Source organism: Pollicipes pollicipes, unplaced genomic scaffold, assembly GCF_011947565.3.
Source record: "Pollicipes pollicipes isolate AB1234 unplaced genomic scaffold, Ppol_2.1 Scaffold_3447;HRSCAF=4054_pilon_pilon_pilon, whole genome shotgun sequence".
Taxonomy (NCBI): Eukaryota; Metazoa; Arthropoda; class Thecostraca; order Pollicipedomorpha; family Pollicipedidae; genus Pollicipes; species Pollicipes pollicipes.
The window spans coordinates 21249681-21268622 of NW_023596297.1; the positions used below are offsets into that span (position 1 = coordinate 21249681).

General features: G+C 59.7%; 2 protein-coding genes across 2 annotated transcripts; one reads left to right on the forward strand and one right to left on the reverse strand.

The window, feature by feature from the left end:
• Positions 1-1459: 1459 nt before the first annotated feature.
• brm (ATP-dependent helicase brm) lies at positions 1460-14027 on the forward strand. The gene is made up of 21 exons (XM_037213886.1): positions 1460-1541; positions 2342-2545; positions 2773-2934; positions 3390-3686; positions 3951-4088; positions 4498-4700; positions 5282-5406; positions 5683-5975; positions 6694-6936; positions 7325-7438; positions 7837-8075; positions 8635-8784; positions 9037-9169; positions 9566-9723; positions 10124-10244; positions 10534-10842; positions 11229-11473; positions 11975-12101; positions 12433-12607; positions 13038-13195; positions 13692-14027. The coding sequence occupies exons 1-21, from the start codon at positions 1518-1520 to the stop codon at positions 13692-13694; spliced, it is 3621 nt and encodes a 1206-aa protein (XP_037069781.1). The 5' UTR covers positions 1460-1517; the 3' UTR covers positions 13695-14027.
• nero (deoxyhypusine hydroxylase nero) lies at positions 13973-18934 on the reverse strand. The gene is made up of 6 exons (XM_037213889.1): positions 18863-18934; positions 17370-17700; positions 16742-16875; positions 16184-16382; positions 15719-15840; positions 13973-14315 (listed from the first exon to the last, which is right to left on the reverse strand). The coding sequence occupies exons 2-6, from the start codon at positions 17692-17694 to the stop codon at positions 14130-14132; spliced, it is 966 nt and encodes a 321-aa protein (XP_037069784.1). The 5' UTR covers positions 17695-17700; positions 18863-18934; the 3' UTR covers positions 13973-14129.
• Positions 18935-18942: the final 8 nt, after the last annotated feature.

An 18942-nucleotide genomic window follows, 5' to 3' on the forward strand; every position in this document is an offset into this window, starting at 1 on the left:
CCAGCATGGAGGAGAAGGGCCTGCAGGATGACGCCCGCTACAGTCAGTTGCTGGCGATCCGGGCCAAGCACCAGCACTCGCAGGCGCAGGTACGGCCCCGACCACCGCCGCCGGCCGGCCGCCAACACGCCAGATGGTGGACGCAAGGCCGCCGTGTTGTACCAGCTAGGCTCACACCCGTGGCTGAGATGCGGCCTGAAGGGGCAGCCAGAATGCGTCGGGCTTTAATGTCGAGAGGTTATTCACACCATTGTGCGGCAGAAGCGAAGTGGTCCACGGAAGCTGGTCCACGGCGGAAGGAAGGTCGTTTCCTCCGGTCTGAGACTTTTGCTCGTTCCCTGTGGCAGTGTTCCATGTTTGTTGCTGTCTTTCGGAGCGAGTCATGTTTTTGTATGGATTTCTGTAATGAGAGCTTCGCTGGGCGGTGCTTGTTGTGTGGACCCTGACCTTACCATCTGATCGTGATATCCCAGCTCCCTGGCTCAATTTTATGGCGAAGGCTTAACGTGCCGCAATGCTAGGCCTCGCTCTCTGGCGTCACTTGACCTTTAGCGTATTGATATCCCGATGAGCGCGCGTGGCCGGTGTTTGACCGCGGCCTCTGAGCGGCGGCCTGCGCGGCGTGCGCCCACTGACGGGGCGTGTCTGGCGCAGCAGCAGGCCGGCTACCGCCACCCCGGCCAGATGAACGGACCGCGGCCGGGACCGGGACCGGGACCGGGGCCGGGGCCGGGCCCCACCCCCGGCGCCGGCCCCGCCCCGCCCGGTGCCGAGCGGCCGCCCGGCGGCGGTCTCTTCCAGCAGCCGCAGCTGCAGCAGCTCAAGGCCCAGATCATGGCCTACCGGCTGCTGGCGCGCAACCAGCCCATTCCCACCAACTACCTGAACTTGGCCATCGCAGGTCAGTGCTGGGCGGCAGTCAGGCCGCCAAAAGTTGAAAGTTCACGCAATTTTACTTCGCCTATTCGTTGGATGCTTTCATAGCATGCTTCTTGTTTGTAAGAAATGACGATATGCGTCCGCCCGGCCTTGGACGGGGTCATCTCAGTTGACATAGCATGTTGTCGGACCAGGAGAGTATGCGTGCTCTTCTGAGGCTGTTGCCGCACCCGTGTAGTGATACGATGACGTGGAAGTGTCGCCCCCCCCCCCCCCCCCTCACAGCTGACACATCCCGGTCGGCAGGCAAGCGGCCCGACGCCACTCCGCCGCCGCCGCCGCCTCCACCGCCGCCACCGCCGTTCAGCCAGAGCCAGCCGGCGGCGGCACCGAGCGCGGCGCCGCCGCCGCCCCAGGAGGGCCAGCCGCCGGTGCGGACGCCGCCGCCGGGCCACGTGGCGCCCGTCGGCCCCCCGCCCGGTCAGGGCCCGCCGCGGCCGGCGGCGCCACCGACGGCCGCGGCGCCGGCGCCGCCGGCAGCCGTCGCCCCGGTGCCGGCGCCGAGCCCCGCCGTGCCGCCGGCAGCGCCGGCCGCGCCTGCGCCCGTGCAGCCGCCGCCAGCGCAGCAGGGCGCCGCCATGCAGCAGACCAAACAGAACAAGGTACGGCGACCGCGCCTCATTGTCCAAGCACTTCGCTTTTGTGTCTGCGATACAGGGGAACAATACATGCATAAAATAGGCAAACCTGAAGTTGTACCGGTGCCGTTTTCGAAGTTACGGAAGCAAAGACAACAGCTAGAACATTGAATTTAGATTTTAGAATAGAATTAAATTGAACAAAGTAGAACATTGAACTGCAGCCCACCAGGCCAGATCCAACGGCGCCAGGCCACCGTCGTTGACGCTGCGCCGTCCGTCCAGGCCTTCCATTACCCAGCTCCCTGCCGTGGGCGCTGCCGACGCGCGGAGGCTGAACTAGCATGCGTGTCAGTAATGGCTGACGGAGTCACCTGCATGTCGGCGAAAGCAGCTATCGCCAGCGCTACTGGGCGGAGTAATGGTGACGGTTCATACGCTTCGCTGTTTTTGCCCGTCGCGCGCCCGTTGCAGTTACCTGCGCATTCGGTTGGTCTATGACGTCAGCAATTGTAAACGGCCGTGTTGCGGGGGCGGGGCACGTTGTCCGCCGGTCTCTTCGCTGCAGCCGACCGTGTCGAGCGTTCGACAGCGCCGAGCGTCGGGCGCCGTCGGCCGTCCGTGTACTCTCGACCGCACAGCCTGTCCGCCCGGCTGTCTGGTGATGCCCGCCGGCGCCGTCCGTGTAGTCGCGACCGCACGACCTGTCCGCCCGGCCTGTTCGCCCGGCCGTCTGGTGACGTCGGCCGGCGCCGTCCGTGTACTCTCGACCGCACGACCTGTCCGCCTGACCGTCTGGTGACGCCCGCCGGCGCCATCCGCAGATCACACCGCTGCAGAAGCCGTGCGGCCTGGACCCGCTGGTGCTGCTGCGCGAGCGCGAGAACCGGCTGGTGACGCGCATCTCGCACCGCATCGACGAGCTGACCGGTCTGCCGGCCACCATGGCCGACGACGTGCGGCTGCGCTCGCAGATCGAGCTGCGTGCCCTGCGCCTGCTCAACTTCCAGCGGCAGCTGCGGAGAGAGGTCAGTCTCGCCGGCTGCCCACCCGCGCCGCGGGCCTTATAAACAGATTGCTACATTGTCATAATGCAGCTTTAGGTATGTTTCATGATTTTCATGATATCTCTTGAGGAACGCACACAGAGCTGCGGCCTCTTAGCAGCGGTTGGTGGCCATTTGTGCTGTTTTTGGGGTGTTTCTGGTAGTGTGCGTCCAGTTGTGACGGCCGGCCTTGTGCGGCGCGCGGACAGGTGCTGGAGATGACCCGCCGCGACACGAGCCTGGAGACGGCGCTGCACGTCACCGCCTACAAGCGCAAGAAGCGGCAGGGCCTGCGCGAGGCGCGCATCACGGAGAAGCTCGAGAAGCAGCAGCGCTATGAGGCTGAGAAGAAGAAGCGCCAGAAGCACATGGTACGGCCTGGGGAGATCGATGTTAAAGTTAGGAGATACTCGAGCCAAAACTGTTAGTCACCTCGATGTTTGCGAACGTCGAAACGTGTCTGTTGATATATACGAAAGGTATGTTTTGGTCATAGTTAACCAGCTGCATGCGGCTTGCATTACCTGCACATCATGTCTGTTGATGTATTTAATATTTGTCTAGTGCTTACACCACAAGTAAGATTGTATGACATGTACATTGCAGCTATTACACTGTGGGTAGCTGTGGTACCAATGCCACCTTACAGCCAATGCACGATTGCACGATATCCACGTTATGCACATTATGTGTTGGGGGCTGGTATGGTGCCGATATCACCTGATGGTACACGTGGGATCCCAGCAGCCCGAACCGGCTACCTGCCCACATGTGATCGACCGAGTGATGCTCCGCGCTGACATCTGGCCATTGGCGCTGTCGGCAGGAGTACCTGGCGGCAGTGCTACAGCACGGCAAGGAGCTGCGCGAGTTCCACCGCAACGGCCAGCTGCGACTGCAGAAGCTCAACCGCGCCGTGCAGGTGCACCACGCCAACACAGAGCGCGAGAAACAGAAGGAGCAGGAGCGCATCGAGAAGGAGCGCATGCGCCGACTCATGGCCGAGGACGAGGAGGGCTACCGCAAGCTCATCGACCAGAAGAAGGACAAGCGGCTGGCGCTGCTGCTGCAGCAGACCGACGAGTACATCGCCAACCTCACCGAGATGGTTAAGCAGCACAAGGTGGGTCTCAGCGTCCGCGGGCGGCGGGTCAGCGACGGCCGGCACGCAGCTGTCATAGGACTGTGAGCCAGCCTCACTATGCAGCTCAGCGGTGGCATTCTGTCTTTGAGTTGTTGTAGGCTGTCGGTGCTGCGATGAGGCTGGGGTGTGTGCATCTACCATGGCTGAGCTGAGCCCTAGTCCCTGCTCGTGCGGTGATGCTTGCGCTGGTGGAGGCGGGCGCGCCATGTTGACGGGCGTTGGCCGCGACACGTGTGCGCGCAGGAGGAGCTCAAGGAGAAGAAGCGCGAGCACGCGCGCAAGCACGAAGAGGACCCGGCCACGCGGCGCGTCATCGTCACCAACACGGAGAGCGGCATGACGCTGGCGGGCGACGACGCCCCGCTGGCCGTGGAGCTGCAGGTGAGCCCGGCAGGCGGTCCGGCGGACGGCCCGCCGCGCCCCCGGACTACCCGCGCGCGTCACCTAACAGCTGGCGTGTGATTGTGTGGATGTGGTGTTCGGGCCGACGTTGCGCATATTTAGGAGACGGCAGGAGATGACGGTATGGGTCACTTGATGACCGAGGCACGTCAGCTGGGCGGTGCGGCACACAGTGCTCAAGCAAACACGGCACTGCTACTTCAGCCTGGGGTCACGTCGTTAAGTTACCGTGTGGTTGCATGTACTGCACAATTTGTGGTGTCTGTTCATGCTCTTTGCTGAACTTCTAGACTGTGCTTCCCTCAGCAACCGAATCAAGCGGCAGAGCTCTCGTGTCACGTGCTGTGTAGCCGCTGCCGGCGCCGCCTGACCCTCGTGTATGCGCCAGGCGTGGTTGGAGGCTCACCCTGGCTGGGTGGTCGTACCTGACGAGGACGAAGAGATGGAAGATGAGGAGGATGAAAGTAAGGGGACGAACGGCAACGCCGAGGTGCTCACGGAGGAGGACAAAGCCAAGACGATCATTAAGAAGGCTAGGACGGATGATGACGAGTACAAGAGCAAGGAAATGGGAGAGGCCAACTACTACAGGTGGGTGTCCGGCCCCACGTCCCGGTCGCTGCACCAGCTCCTCCCGGTAGGTGGCTGCCGTCCGGGACTGACGGTTGCCTCAGCCACGTCAGCTGGTCGGCTGACGCTGTGTTCTGGCCCCGGCCGGTGCGGCCACTGGCTGACGTCCTACGCAGTCGACCCAGGCTAGAGGCGGCCGGGGTCCAGCGCTGCTGGCGGGCTGCTGCGGTCGGTCGCGGCGCTCTGCGGCAGGCATTGCTGGGCTGGGGTCGGTGGCATGCTAGCTGTCTGGGCCGGGGCTCGCGCCGAGGAAGATGATCGGTGTGCCGGGAGGCGAGCTATGCTAAGCGAATATCACTGGATTGTGTCGCTATCTGCGTTCACCACGAATCTCGGGCCATATATGGTCTCTCCTAAGATCTGTCGTTTCGGCCTTTGGCTCGTGCTGCTATCGGGTCGCTCTAAAATCCCGTCTAGGCGTCACGTTCTGTTGGACCGTCGTCTCTACTGACTCGTTGGTTTTTAATAAGTTGGAGGCGTTGCGCGTGCGTGTAAGACATGACATCCTTAGCGAGATGTTACCTCTGTGCGGGCCGTTCCAGCATCGCTCACGCAATCCACGAGACGGTGACGGAGCAGGCGTCCATCATGGTCAACGGCAAGCTGAAGGAGTACCAGGTCAAGGGCCTGGAGTGGCTGGTGTCGCTCTACAACAACAACCTCAACGGTAAGCTCGGCGCGCTCTGGTCCAGCCGGACGCTCGCGCCGGTGCAGACGCGTCAAAAATCGACTGGCCCGGTGGTCTAATTCTCTGTCCAAACGTCTTTGCAGTGACTTTGAAGTGTTAGCTCTTGTGCGTGGAAGTATCCGATTTTCCTGCGAGAGCATTGACAGGTCGGGGCACGACATGCCCAGGTATTGCGCTCCTGTACACACGAAAAGCCATGCACTAAATCAGTGGATCCTCCTGAGCTTGATCGATCGCTCGTTGTCGGCCATGCAGGCATCCTGGCGGACGAGATGGGTCTGGGCAAGACCATCCAGACTATCGCGCTTGTCACCTACCTGATGGAGATAAAGAAGGTGAACGGGCCGTACCTCATCATCCTGCCACTCTCCACACTCTCCAACTGGGTGCTGGAGTTCGAGAAGTGGGCGCCGTCGGTGCGCGTGGTGGCCTACAAGGGCTCGCCGTCGGCGCGCCGCCACATCCAGAACCAGATGCGCGCGGCCAAGTTCAACGTGCTGCTCACCACCTACGAGTACATCATCCGCGACAAGGCGGCGCTCTCCAAGGTAGGGGGCGGCGCGCGCCGGGGCGGACGGCCGCCCGGCTCGGTTGGGAGGCGGCTCGACGCTGGGCCGTGTCCTGTTTAGCCGGGCGACAGCAGAGGTCGCCTCGCCGGCCGGAGCGGCGGGTCCGGGCCGCCCGCTCCGGCGGGCTGGTGTGCACAGCTGCGGTGGTTGTTTCCTACTGCTGCGGTGCGCAGGCGCGTTTGGGCGCGGTAGACAGGCTACAGCCGTTAGCCACTGCCTGGGAAATTGGAAAACGCAGTACGTTGTTGAACAGTTAAGTTAAATTTCGCCACAGGGGAGGCATTGCCTGTTGTCAAATTCCAAGGGTTTAGGTTACTGGCATCATCAGCTGATAACTCTTTGTTATGTAACATGTGCTGTAGTATGTGCGATTTATACGCAACACATCATGCGACCTTCTGAGCTACTGCTCCTTTGGCTCCTGTGTTCGGAAGAAGACCATTAGCGGTTTGGTTGATGGCTGTGTTGTCTTCACATGAGTGACGTGTTGCCTCTGATTTAGTTAACGTTCCTTGGCCGGGTGTTGTGGAGCCTAGCGGAACGATCTTTTTACATGAGCAACCTGTCATGGTATGTGTCCTTAGACTTATCTATAACACAGAAAAGCGATGGACTAAATTGTCTGCACGTCCACTTTCTACAGTCTAAGCGTGCAGTACAGGCGCTGCTCCTAACAGCCTCCCGGTCGTTCCGCCAGAACCGCTGGAAGTACATGATCATCGACGAGGGCCATCGCATGAAGAATCACCACTGCAAGCTGACGTCAGTGCTGAATACGTTCTACGCGGCGCCGCACCGGCTCCTGCTGACGGGCACACCGCTGCAGAACAAGCTGCCCGAGCTGTGGTCGCTGCTCAACTTCCTGCTGCCCTCCATCTTCAAGGCCGTCTCCACCTTTGAGCAGTGGTTCAACGCACCGTTCGCGACGGCGGGAGAGAAGGTGCGCACGCTGTGGTCTGAGCGGGGGGAGCGGGGTACAGTCCCGTCGCGTGGTTCGGCATGACTGGAGCGGCTGTGCCCGGCTTGCTGAGGCCGTGTGTTCTCGGCGATGCCGCACCGGGTGGGGTGCTACAGCGGCTGGGTGGAGCAGGGTTTGCTGGGGCACTCGGTTGGTCTTGGGTGGACGGTCCTCCCGAAGGGCTTTGCCCTTCCAGATCAGCGACACCGCAAATGGGTCGCACCAGGGGCGGGCGCCCGAACGCTGGGCGCCCTTCCATGTGGTCGAGGCCGGGAGGCCGGCCGGCGGCGGCTGGCGGAGCGTGGACGGAGGCTGTCTCGGGCGCTCGGGCCGCGGCGGGGCTGTTCTGACCCCCGCGCCGCGCTGACAGGTGGAGCTGAACGAGGAGGAGACGATCCTCATCATCCGCCGACTGCACAAGGTGCTACGACCATTCCTGCTGCGCCGCCTCAAGAAGGAGGTCGAGTCCCAGCTGCCTGACAAGGTCAGTGCGTGTGCCGGCTCGGCCGGCCGCCGGGGCCCGCAGTCTCCTACGCTGGCTCGCGACACGGAAGGCTCGTATCGTCCGACGCGACGCGACGTGACGCGTAAATCATATGGACTCGATTGCTGTTTTAGGGTTCCCTTGATTACCGAATATTACACAATGTATGGGCTGTGGTTGAGGTAAGTTCTCTGTATTACTGCAGAATATTGTGACAGTCACTGTCATTTGTCAGTTGTCATTTGTACATAGAGCGCACCCCGCGTTCTTGTCACCATACCTTGATTTCTGTACTTGCCTGCATTTATGGCGATGGTCGTAACCTCGCTGCTTTGCGCGAACCCCTGACGCCGTCGTGTACTCGTTCGTGACGATGGGCCCGCGTGGCGCGCCCACAGGTGGAGTACATCATCAAGTGCGAGATGTCGGCGCTGCAGCGGCTGCTTTACAAGCACATGCAGTCGAAGGGCATCATGCTGACGGACGGCAAGGGCAGCGGCGCCGGCCGCGGCGGCTCCAAGGCGCTCATGAACACCATCATGCAGCTGCGCAAGCTCTGCAACCACCCGTTCATGTTCCAGCACATCGAGGAGGCCTACTGCGCGCACGTCGGCCTGCAGGGCGGCATGGCCAGCGGGTCAGTCGGGCCGAGAGGGGTGGCGGCGCAGCCCGAGTGGTGGGGGGGGGGGGGGGGGGGGGAGTCGACGGGTCTTTTCCCCTTCAACCCTGATTATCACCATCGTCATCATTATCATCATTATTATTGTTATTTTTGTTATTATTATGTTCATTATCATTATCAGCTGGTCTTGGATGGGACGGTGCCGCCAGATGCGCTCCGTCCTTTCAGAGCAGCGATATCACAGCTGGGCCGCACCAGAGGCGGCGCCGTCGCGCACGGCGCCCGCTGATGTAAGCGGCGCACATGAGCTGTGGGGCGGGCCGGTGATGTGCACTGTGGTGCGCTACACTGTAAAACGCTGTGTAACAGTGGATGATGGGGTATGGCCTGGAACGGCGCAATACCGCTCCGCAGCGCCCCATCTTTCAGACGTCATCCAAGATATGATGAAGGTGCGTGTGTGTTTATCTAGTCGATGGGTATACGTTACGTGGTGGCTGCCGGGCTTCACACGTGCTGCCATGTCCTGCGCCGAGCGGGTTACTGATGCCGGCCGGACTGCCTATCGCTGCAGACCGGACCTGTACCGGGCCTCTGGCAAGTTCGAGCTGCTGGACCGGATCCTTCCCAAGCTGAAACACTGCGGCCACCGCGTGCTACTCTTCTGCCAGATGACGCAGCTCATGGCCATCATGGAGGACTATCTCAACTACAAGGGCTACAAGTGAGTCAGGGCTGTCCAGCGAGGTGAAACGCAATGCGCGCGGCGCCCTGGCAGCGACAGCGACGGTTCAGACGCCAGCTGTGGCTTCGGCTATACATGGCTTGAGACGCCGCTGGTGCCTGTGAGCTGAGACGGGCTGGACTGGCGGACGTGCTGCAGCGTATTGACGCGTGAGCGCGCCGACGGGGAGGACTACCCACTGGGGGAGCCGTCACGCTTGGTGCTGACCGGCCCGATCCCGCCCGCCGCCAGGTACCTCCGGCTGGACGGCACCACCAAGGCCGAGGACCGCGGCGACCTGCTGAAGATGTTCAACGAGCCCGCCTCCGAGTACTTCCTGTTCATGCTGTCCACGCGCGCTGGCGGCCTCGGCCTCAACCTGCAGGTGCGGTGGCTGGCGAGGAGAGGGTGAGGGGCCGCGGTTGGCCAGCGACCACACGGCCGGCCATCAGTCCGCCACAGTGACGAGCAGCCGGCCGTCGGAGGCGGACGCTGTTTGTTGTCCTCTGGACCCTTAAGTCGAAATTTGCTGTGGAACCCCGCGCTTCTCAGATAGAAATAATGTAATGGGCTAGAAAGATGCCACCCACAATCTACACACACGCATGCGCGCACTCACGCACGCACGTTTTTGCCTGCATTCTACGCACGCATACGCACAAACCCGTGGCGCTCCGGTCCAAGTTCAGTCGGAGCCATCATTACTCGGGCTCCCGGGCCATAAGCCCGGCATCCTCAGCGTCTGCCGGGGTGGGCTAACGCTGGCCGTGTCCGCCCCCAGACGGCGGACACGGTGGTGATCTTCGACAGCGACTGGAACCCGCACCAGGACCTGCAGGCGCAGGACCGCGCTCACCGCATCGGCCAGAAGAACGAGGTGCGCGTGCTTCGGCTCATGTCCGTCAACTCGGTCGAGGAGCGCATCCTGGCCGCCGCCAAGTGAGTCGCCAGCGCGCGCCGTGCGCTTACGCCGGGCCCGCAAGCGGCCGGGGAAGGGATCACTGCCGAGCGGGCCGTATGTATGGCGCGCGGCCAGCACCCCGGCGGCTGGCCACTGTGCCGCGTGCTGGCTAGCGGAGCTCCTTTCGGGTGAATCCTAGCGTGCTTAGTTTTTTTTGGCATGTATTGTGATTCATTGTCGTAATCACGAATGATTTGTGGGTTCCCAGAACAGCCAGTAGGATGTCAACAGGCAGGATGCCCCGGCTTGACTGCTGTAGGAAATATGGCACCACTCGCCTGCTAGTTGTTTGTATTTTGTTAACTCCGTTTTATTTTCTGCCGTCACATTGAGCCCGCGTACACACTTTCCCCGCATAACTGTGTGCGACTCCGTCAGGTACAAGCTGAACATGGACGAGAAGGTGATCCAGGCGGGCAAGTTTGACCAGAAGTCGACGGGCACGGAGCGGCGCCAGATGCTGCAGAGCATCCTGCAGGATGAGGACGTGGACGAGGAGGTGAGGCGCCGCTGGCCGCCGGCCCACCCGCTACGTGACCGTAGCCGGTGTGGGGGCCAGTATGTCAGGACACCGCCGCTGCATTATTTAATCGCTGATGAATGTTATCAAGGATCAGCTGTGATCACTGATAACAGGGTTCACTTGAGATGCTGTTCGTTCTAGCGCTCCAGTTGCCGGCGGTGTTGGTCGGCGCCAGCGGCGCTGCTAAGACGCGGCAGTGAGGGTAAGTATCGCACCTACATTGCCGTGTGCTCGCGACTGATCCTTTCTCCACGCGTGCCGCCAGGAGGAGAACGAGGTGCCCGACGAGGAGACGGTGAACCAGATGATCGCGCGCAGCGAGGAGGAGCTGCAGATCTACCAGCAGCTGGACCTGGAGCGGCGGCGCGACGAGGCGCGCCTGGGCGCCCAGCGCCGGCCGCGCCTCATCGAGGAGTCCGAGTTGCCCGACTGGCTGCTGCGCGACGAGGCCGAGATCGACGAGCTGACGCAGGAGGAGGACGACAGTGGCCTGTTCGGCCGCGGCAGCCGCGCCCGCAAGGAGGTCGACTACTCGGACAGCCTCAACGACCGCGACTGGCTCAAGGCCATCGGCGTACGTGGAGACGCGCCGTACTGCACTGTCACGTCCTGGGGGATGTGGGTGGATTGTGTGTGTGTGGGGAGGGGGGGGGGGGGGCATCCCAGCAGCGTTCGGACACACCGTTTTGTGTAGCGCTTCGGCGTCGTTTGAGTAGACCGCAGTGCGCTGGAGCGACCAATGTGGAAAGGCCTCGTGTATCTTGGTTGCCCCTTGGTCTTGTTTTTGCTGTCTGGAGCATGGGTCATGCGTCCATCTGTCAAGACTAGCTTCCCCGCCGAGCATCTGGACTAGTGGGCATGCAGTTACGCGGTCGGGCTTGCCATCAGTGCCCTCCCCAATGTGTTGCCTTTCGTCCACCAACCTCCAGTCCACCTTGACCGGTCGCCGCCCGTCCGCAGGCCGTGGACGAGGACGGCAACGAGATCCTGGAGGACGACGAGGACGAGTCGAGCGGCAAGAAGCGCGGCCGCCGAGGCGGCTCGTCGCGCTCGTCCGGCGCCGGCCGCAAGAGCGGCCGTGACGACGACGACGACGACCGGCCCAAGAAGAAGCGCGGCAGGCCGGGCGGCTCGCCGGCGCCCTCGCCGCGTCTGCGCCAGAGCATGAAGAACATCATACAAATGCTGGTGGACTACGTGGACGCGTAAGGACGGCGGGTGTGGACGAGGCGAGGGGAGGGACCGGGGGTGACGCCCGGTGGTGGCTCGCTAAACACTGATGCGCTGGCGGAGAAGGCGAAGCGCGTGCCGGTGACTGCGCTGCTTTGTCGTCGAAGAAATGTAGCTGATCGATCTTGTTCAACATTCTAAAGGCGTTCACTTGGTGGTGGCGTGTTGACTCGGTTGCACTGTGCGGTACCTGGTCATTTTCATTGCAGTGAGTGACAGGAGGATAGCCGGTTTCATGTACTGTTTGCCTTAAGTAACCACAATTATAAGAGACTTGATAAAAGTCCACCAGCATAAAGTGTGACGGTTGAAGGGTTGTGATGAGGTGCGTCAGATTGGATTGGGTACGCTGAAGGTAGTGTTGGTCATTGAGAGCTGGGCGCAGCGCATACCTTCGTTGGCTGATGTCCCGTGTGGTCTGACGAGGTGCCTTGTTTGGGACTGCTGCTGAGAGCCTCGGCTCGGTTGTTCAACAGGGACGGTCGCGTGCTGAGTGAGCCGTTCATGAAGCTGCCATCCAGAAAGGACCTGCCAGACTACTACAAAGTTATCCGCAAGCCCGTCGACGTTAAGAAGATATTCACTAGGATTGACGAGAACAAGGTGGGGGCCGTGTAAAGCATCATCGTTTGAACGTCTGTAGCCGGTGTGCGATCCCCAAAAACTACTCCCTGAATCGCAACTTGGCGATCACACATGGGTTTGCACACGGTATTGACGCATTTCATCACGGTCAATCACAAGGAGCATTGATGCATCCGACACCGCCGCAGTTAAGGGCCACACAGCACAGCAAGCGCGCATCTGACGTATTGCGGGCGAGGCGTTGCCGTATTCCTGTACGGGCATAATGACGCCGGCATGTCGGTTAAACAGCTGGCTGCGCCAGGGTGGTCATGGTGCTCGTTTTGCCAGCCCTGACTGCTGTCCGCAGTACGCTGACCTGGATGACCTGGAGGCGGACACGCTGCTCATGTGCAAGAACGCCCAGGCGTACAACGAGGAGGCGTCACTGATCCACGAGGACAGTATCGTGCTGGAGCGGGTGTTCGCCAATGCCCGGGTCAAGGTGGAGGCGGAGATGGAGAGCCAGCCGGAAGTCGAGAATGGTGAGATACATGTCAGGGTGGGGGTCGAGATGGAGGGCCAGCGGGAGGAGTGGAGGCCGGTGAGATGCATCTCGGGGTGGAGGCGGGGATGGAGAGCCAGCCGGAGGTGGAGAAAGGTGACATACCTCTCAGGGTTGAGGTCGAGATGGAGGGCCAGCTGGAGGTGGAGCACGGTTAACACCACATGCATTGCTGCACGTTTGTACAGTAGCGTGACGTGTTTGGTGCTCGATGTGTGCAAACTGTTTGTCTCGTGGTTCCATTTCAGTGAAATGCTCTTGAAGTTCGGTCAGGCGAGCACTCGACTAAACTACCATGTCCCTGACAGTCCAAACTAGCAAAGCATCTCACAGTATTCCACATGGGCTAGACGAGGATAGAGCACGCCAGGTGCCTGTGGCCCTAACACTTCCGTGTCTGCCGTCACCAGAAGAGATGGAAGAGGAAGGAGACGACTCGTCCAAGCGCAAGTCTCGCGGCAGTCGGAACGGCAGCAAGAAGCGGCGCAAGCTGCGCATCGTCGACGATGACGATGAGGAGGAAGAGGAGGAGGAGGAGGAAGAGACGCGCCCGGAGGAAGAGAACGAGGTATGTCAGGGAGCTCGGCGACTTGGGGAGGGGGGAGAGCCCAGCGGCAGCCGTCATCCTCCGCCACTGGTGTTAAGGAGGTTCTTGCGCCGATCATAAGGTCCGGGTCGGTGGACGACTGTGAGTAGGCGTTATTCTGTGGACCGGCCTGCCGACGACGTGCGTATGGTGTGCTTTATACCGCACATAGTTTCGAGGTCATTGCCTTTCGCTGGCGGTGTTTTATCCTTGGATGCTGTGTCACTCGTTTCATTTGGTGGAGGTATTTGATTAAGGTATTACCTGTCAGACGTTTGTTTTGCATTTTGGTATGCGATTACCAATGCCGACGATCCGCCGGCACCGCAATAATGGTCTGTTGAAATATGGGGGAAACTGACAGTCTGTGGCCGGTAGTAAGCAGGACCCAAGTGGTTCGAAGTAGGCAGTAGGTAGTGAAGAGGTAGAAGAAGGTCCGAAGCATTGACTGTCACCTAACACCCAATTCCTTTTTCAGTGATCGGGCAAGGATTGGACAAACGCGCCCGCGGAACTCCGTCGACAGCGAGCGGCCGTGGGCCAGGCGCTTTACGTATTTAGAGCTCTGTTCATCTCAGTCCCACTGACTCCGTACAATGATGGCAGCACGTCGTGGCTATCCTATCTCTCGCCGTGTAATTCCTCGTCAGGTATTATTATGATTTGGCGTGAATGTTCTTGAGAGAAGTGTCGCTTCGCCTGATGTTGGCTTCCCGGAGGTGATCGTGTTGCCCGTCTCACCGTAGGACTTTAAAGACCTTTTTGTTCTTAAGAGTCTTTAATTGCATTATCAATATACTCGTAGCGGACCCTGGTCGACATCATCCGCATCTGAGCTGGCGCGAGAGCGCGCGGTCGCCGCTGGCTTCAGCTCTGCCGGCGGGTGCGGTCCCCGCCGCGCGCGCGCTGGCTGTCCTCAGCTGGCCGTGGCCAGCCCGTCGGCGTACTGGAACTCGGCGCTCTGCTCGTACTCGCACATGTCGAGCGCCACCTCGACCGACTCGCGCACCACGCGCGCCTCGTCCGAGCCGTACTCGGCCAGCAGCTGGAGACACTCGGGCGTGCCGATGGCGCCCAGCGCCTCAGCACACTCGTGCCGCACCTGCCGGACGGAGGGCATGCGTCACGTGCCGGCGCTGACCAGGCGCTGGGCCCGGCCGGTGCGCACGCAACCAGTAAACACGCGAGGAAAGGCGTATCGCAGCCGGTCAACTTTAGAGGAGAGGTGAGTCGCTAGCCAGCAGACACCAGGGAGGGGCACCACCGGCGCAGGAGTGGAGGAGTTACAAAATACAGCATGCCGGCAGATGAGAGAAAGGCGTTTCACGCAGATCTCGCACACGACCAACATATGTTATAAGCATAACAAAGGCGTTAAACGCGAGAGCAAGGCCCCATGCAAAAGAAAGGCGTAACAAGCGGGAGCAAGGCACTACACGTGAGAAAGACGTTACACATGGGCCCTGCACGTGAGAGAAAGACGCTACACGTGAACCTTGCACGTGAGAGAAAGGCATTATACGCTGACTGCAGACGAGAGAAAGACATCGCGCACGGTTTAAGGCTTAGTAGGAAGGCGTTGCAGGCGACCTGCAACAAGATTGGAAGGTGTTATGCACAGCCTGCCGGCATAGAAGGCAATATCGTATCGCATAAACGCGGACACGGGGGCAATGACTCATTCGTCACACACGAGCTGCAGACCAGGACCGGGTTTTACCGGTCACGCACGAGCTGCAGACTCGAGGGTAGGGCGCTCCAGCGGCTCGCCAGGGCACGAGGGAAGAGAGGTGTATGCGGCCCACCGTCACACAGACACACATAGCCGGCCAGACACGGCAGAGGCTTCACATGGCCTGCTGGCGCGGGAGGCGAAGACGTTACACACGTCCAACACACAAGCGGGCAGATGATCGGGGGTTACATACCGCCTGTTAATACGACGAAGGGGTGCTATGCACGCCCTACAAGCCCTGATGATAGGCGTTGCACACGCCCGGCACACGCCATGGAAAGTCGCCACGCATATCACGGCAATTTAGTCAGTCAACCACCGCAGGTTATGCACAGCTTGCCGGCATTAAAGGGAAAAGCCATGAACAGCATACACGCGAAGCAGAAGTGCTGCACACGACCCTGGTGAAAAACCGCGCCACCGGGTGAAGGGTATGCAGACGACGGCGCACAGGTAGAGTAAAGTCGTTCGCACCAACGCACATGATGCTCAACGTCCCGTGCGAAAAAAATCTACGAACTCAAATCTCAAAGGGGCTCGAACGAAGAAATCTCAACGTCCCGTGCTACAGATTTGATCTAGCGTGATTCGGGAATTTGTTACGCATTCATTCCGAGTTTATCCTACAACCAAGTGGACCTGCCACGGACGCGATGCGCTCTGGATACACACAACGACGTGACGCGTCATTCTGAGCACGCGCACGGGACTAGCACGTCGGTGCCATTCCAAACCCCGCCGACCTCGCTGGCGGTGCAACCTGTACTGACCATGTCACTCTCCTGTTGGTCCCGCAGGCTGGCCTCCAGCTGCTTGGTGCATGCCGGATGGGCCACCTGGCCCAGCACGTAGGCGATCTCGTGCCGGAACAGGGCACCGCCGCACTTAAGCCCTGAGGGGGGCAGACACGGGCCCCGGTCACCGAGCGGGCCCAGCATGGGTCGGAGACGCGTCCGCCCGGTCTGCCACCTGGCCTGACCTCGCACTGACCCCCCGGTCGGGCGGAGGGCACCGGGCCGGACGGTTAGGTGAAACGGCTGCGAGGCTTCCCAGCTCACCGGGCTGGTGTTATGGAGTCCTGCCCCTGGTGCTTGATAAAGTACGCGTTCGGAAATAGCCACACAGTACTGAAGTGCCGCTTCGCCCCCGTGGATCAGCCAACACAACTTTACACATCAGACGGTTATGTCTGGTTTGGGACCGGTTCAGCATCACCAAGCGGCGCGAGCCCTCACCGTCAGCGAGTGCGCAGACGCTGTCGGCGTCGCCCCGGTTCCGCAGCGAGAACATGGCCCGGTAGCGGTCGAACAGCGGCAGCGTCTCGTCGAGCAGGGCGGCCCGCAGCTCGGCGCAGCTCGGCCGGCTCGACTCGTCCGCCGGTGGCGCCGGGTCCACCGAGGCGTACGGGTTGGTCGTGAGATTCTCCGCGCCGTTCTGCCGGACAGGCGACGGGTCAGCCGTGAGACTGAGTGAGGCTGTTGGACAACGGATTGGCTGTGAGATTCTTCGTCATGGGCGCAGGATCTCACACCATCATCTCACCATCAGCTACGTGATGGTGAGATCCGCAGAAGCACTGACGGGCGAGCGACCAGTCCGCGGTGGTGCTGTCCGGCCGACTTTGTTAGTGTCTGGGTCAAGCGGCGTTTCGGCCGCGAGATCCCTGCAATCACCCACGCAGAAGTGACAGCCCAGTCGTCACAACGTCCGGCTGGTTGTAACACGGACCGCCACATCACGCCACGCGGTCCCAGCGCTCTCCCTAGCGATGCCGCTCGTCCCTCGCCGCATACCTGGTTGCGCTGCAGCCACTGGATCCTACCGACGGCCAGCTGGCATGTCTCGGCCACCTCTGGCGTCGGGTCGGCGCTCAGCCGGCTCAGCACCGGCAGCACGGACGGGTCTCCGATGGCGCCCAGCGCCTCACCTGCGGCACGCGCGCCGCGTCACACGGCCTGGCCTCCAAACATGTGACAGTGTCAGCCGCTGTCGGAGCCCAGACTCACCAGAGCAGCTGAAGGGTTGGTCGCATATAACTGCCACAGGCGAAAAAGCTCAGAAATACAAGACAGCTTTTTGGAAGCATTTAGCTAGAGAATCCGGCGAGTTTCAACAGCACTGAAGCTGGAGCATTTTAGCATCAGAGCTATAACATTTCAGCATCAGAGCTATAACATTTCTGCATTACAGCTAGAAAATTTCAACATATTCCTTGTGAAAAATAACACGTTCTCACGCACTGAAGACACTGAACACACAGCGTGTTGCCGCTCACACTGAGCATGTATAGATCACTGGCCACCTTAGGTTCTGGAAGCGACCAGCGTGTACAGGCAACTCGCTGCGGCGCCCAGAGTCGTGAGATGACCGGCGGGCTGCGGCCGAGACCGTGAGCTACGGCCGAGCCTGGCCCGCACTGACCGGCCTCGTGTCGGACCATCGCGTTCTGTCCGGTGTCCTCCAGCACGGAGACGAGCACGGGCAGCGCGGCGACGTGCCCCATCTGGCCGAGGCAGTAGGCCAGCTCATGTTTGAGCAGCGCCGAGTCGTCGACGAACGCGGCGCTGATCTGCGCTACCGACTCGGCGCCCGGCAGGTTACGCAGCGTGAACAGCGCCCGAAAACGCTCCTTCAGCGGCCGCGACGAGTCGCGCAGCACTTCGCCGATGGCGCGCAGCTGCTTCTCAGACACCTGCGGCAGCGCAGAGGCCGCTGGTGCTGGGCGAGGCTCCTCGATCTTCATCATGCACAGCTGAGGGTACACGGATATGACAAATGAATGAGTTTGCACTTAGTTTCCAATCATTACAGACATGGCCATGTGTTACCATATTGCAAAAGAAAACATCTGTTCAGTAAATTACCATATTTATGCATCTTTCTAATGCCTGAAGAAGTGCCCTATCCTCTTCAGCCCACTGCCAGGTTACTTTCCAAGATAGGATGCAGTTTGTCCCTCAACCACTAATGACACTGCAGTTGGTGCCCCTTAATGTAATAAAATTGGTGAAATTGCTCCAATAAAAACAGGGGCTCCACACTTAACAACCATCAGGGTATCCTGGACTGTCAATGAGTTCCCAGATGAAGTATGGGAGTCTGAAGCTGAGTGTATCCAGAGATATGCTGTTCAACCAAAAAGTCCACTAAAATTAATAATCCTTCATAGCATGAACCATAAGGCAGCAGCTCCAATCCTTCAATCACTCAGCTTTGTCCCCAACCAATCAGCCTGCAGGCTACCCACAGTACCAGCTTTCCACCATTTCATGATCAACTGTGTACATAGTAAAAGTTGAAATGATGAAGACCCTTGCATATAATCTGATCTTACAAATGGAAATTTCCAGAGGAAAAGCAGCAATGTGGACCATGAAAATGCACCATCTGTCATATGTTACATAATGTGACCTTTCCAGAACTTGAGAAATTGAAATCAGCATAAAGAATGCAGCACATCTACAACAGCGAGAAATAAATTCAGCACATAAGTTTCCAAATTAAAACCAATAAACATCATCCAGTTGAAAAAGTGGCAGATTTTGATGGTGTATTGTATATGGTTGTTCGTATACTGGCAAGATCTAGTACTTATCACATCACCCCATACCCTGTTCACTGCCCCAGAAGTATTTTAACAGACAGTACACTCTGGAAAGTGTAAGCAAGGTCGCGAAGAATATGTGCAGTTCAAACACATTTTCCTCAGTCACAGCGTCGTTGAATCATGAGTCACTCAACCGGCATCAATGGGTAATCCATCTGCCTAAAACCCCTCGAGTGCATGGCGCACCTCTCAACCAAAATGCTTATTGTTGAGTTATTGTCCGTAAAAGTGCACTAGTTCGTGCACCTACATCAAATATAGCTTATAAATTTCCCAAAACCCCCTAATGCACACACCCCAACCTCACCTTCGCCCAGGAAATAGCCCGAAAGGTTATTCCCCGTGTTCGCTGCCCGTAACACAACAGAGGTAGTTCGTGACATCTGC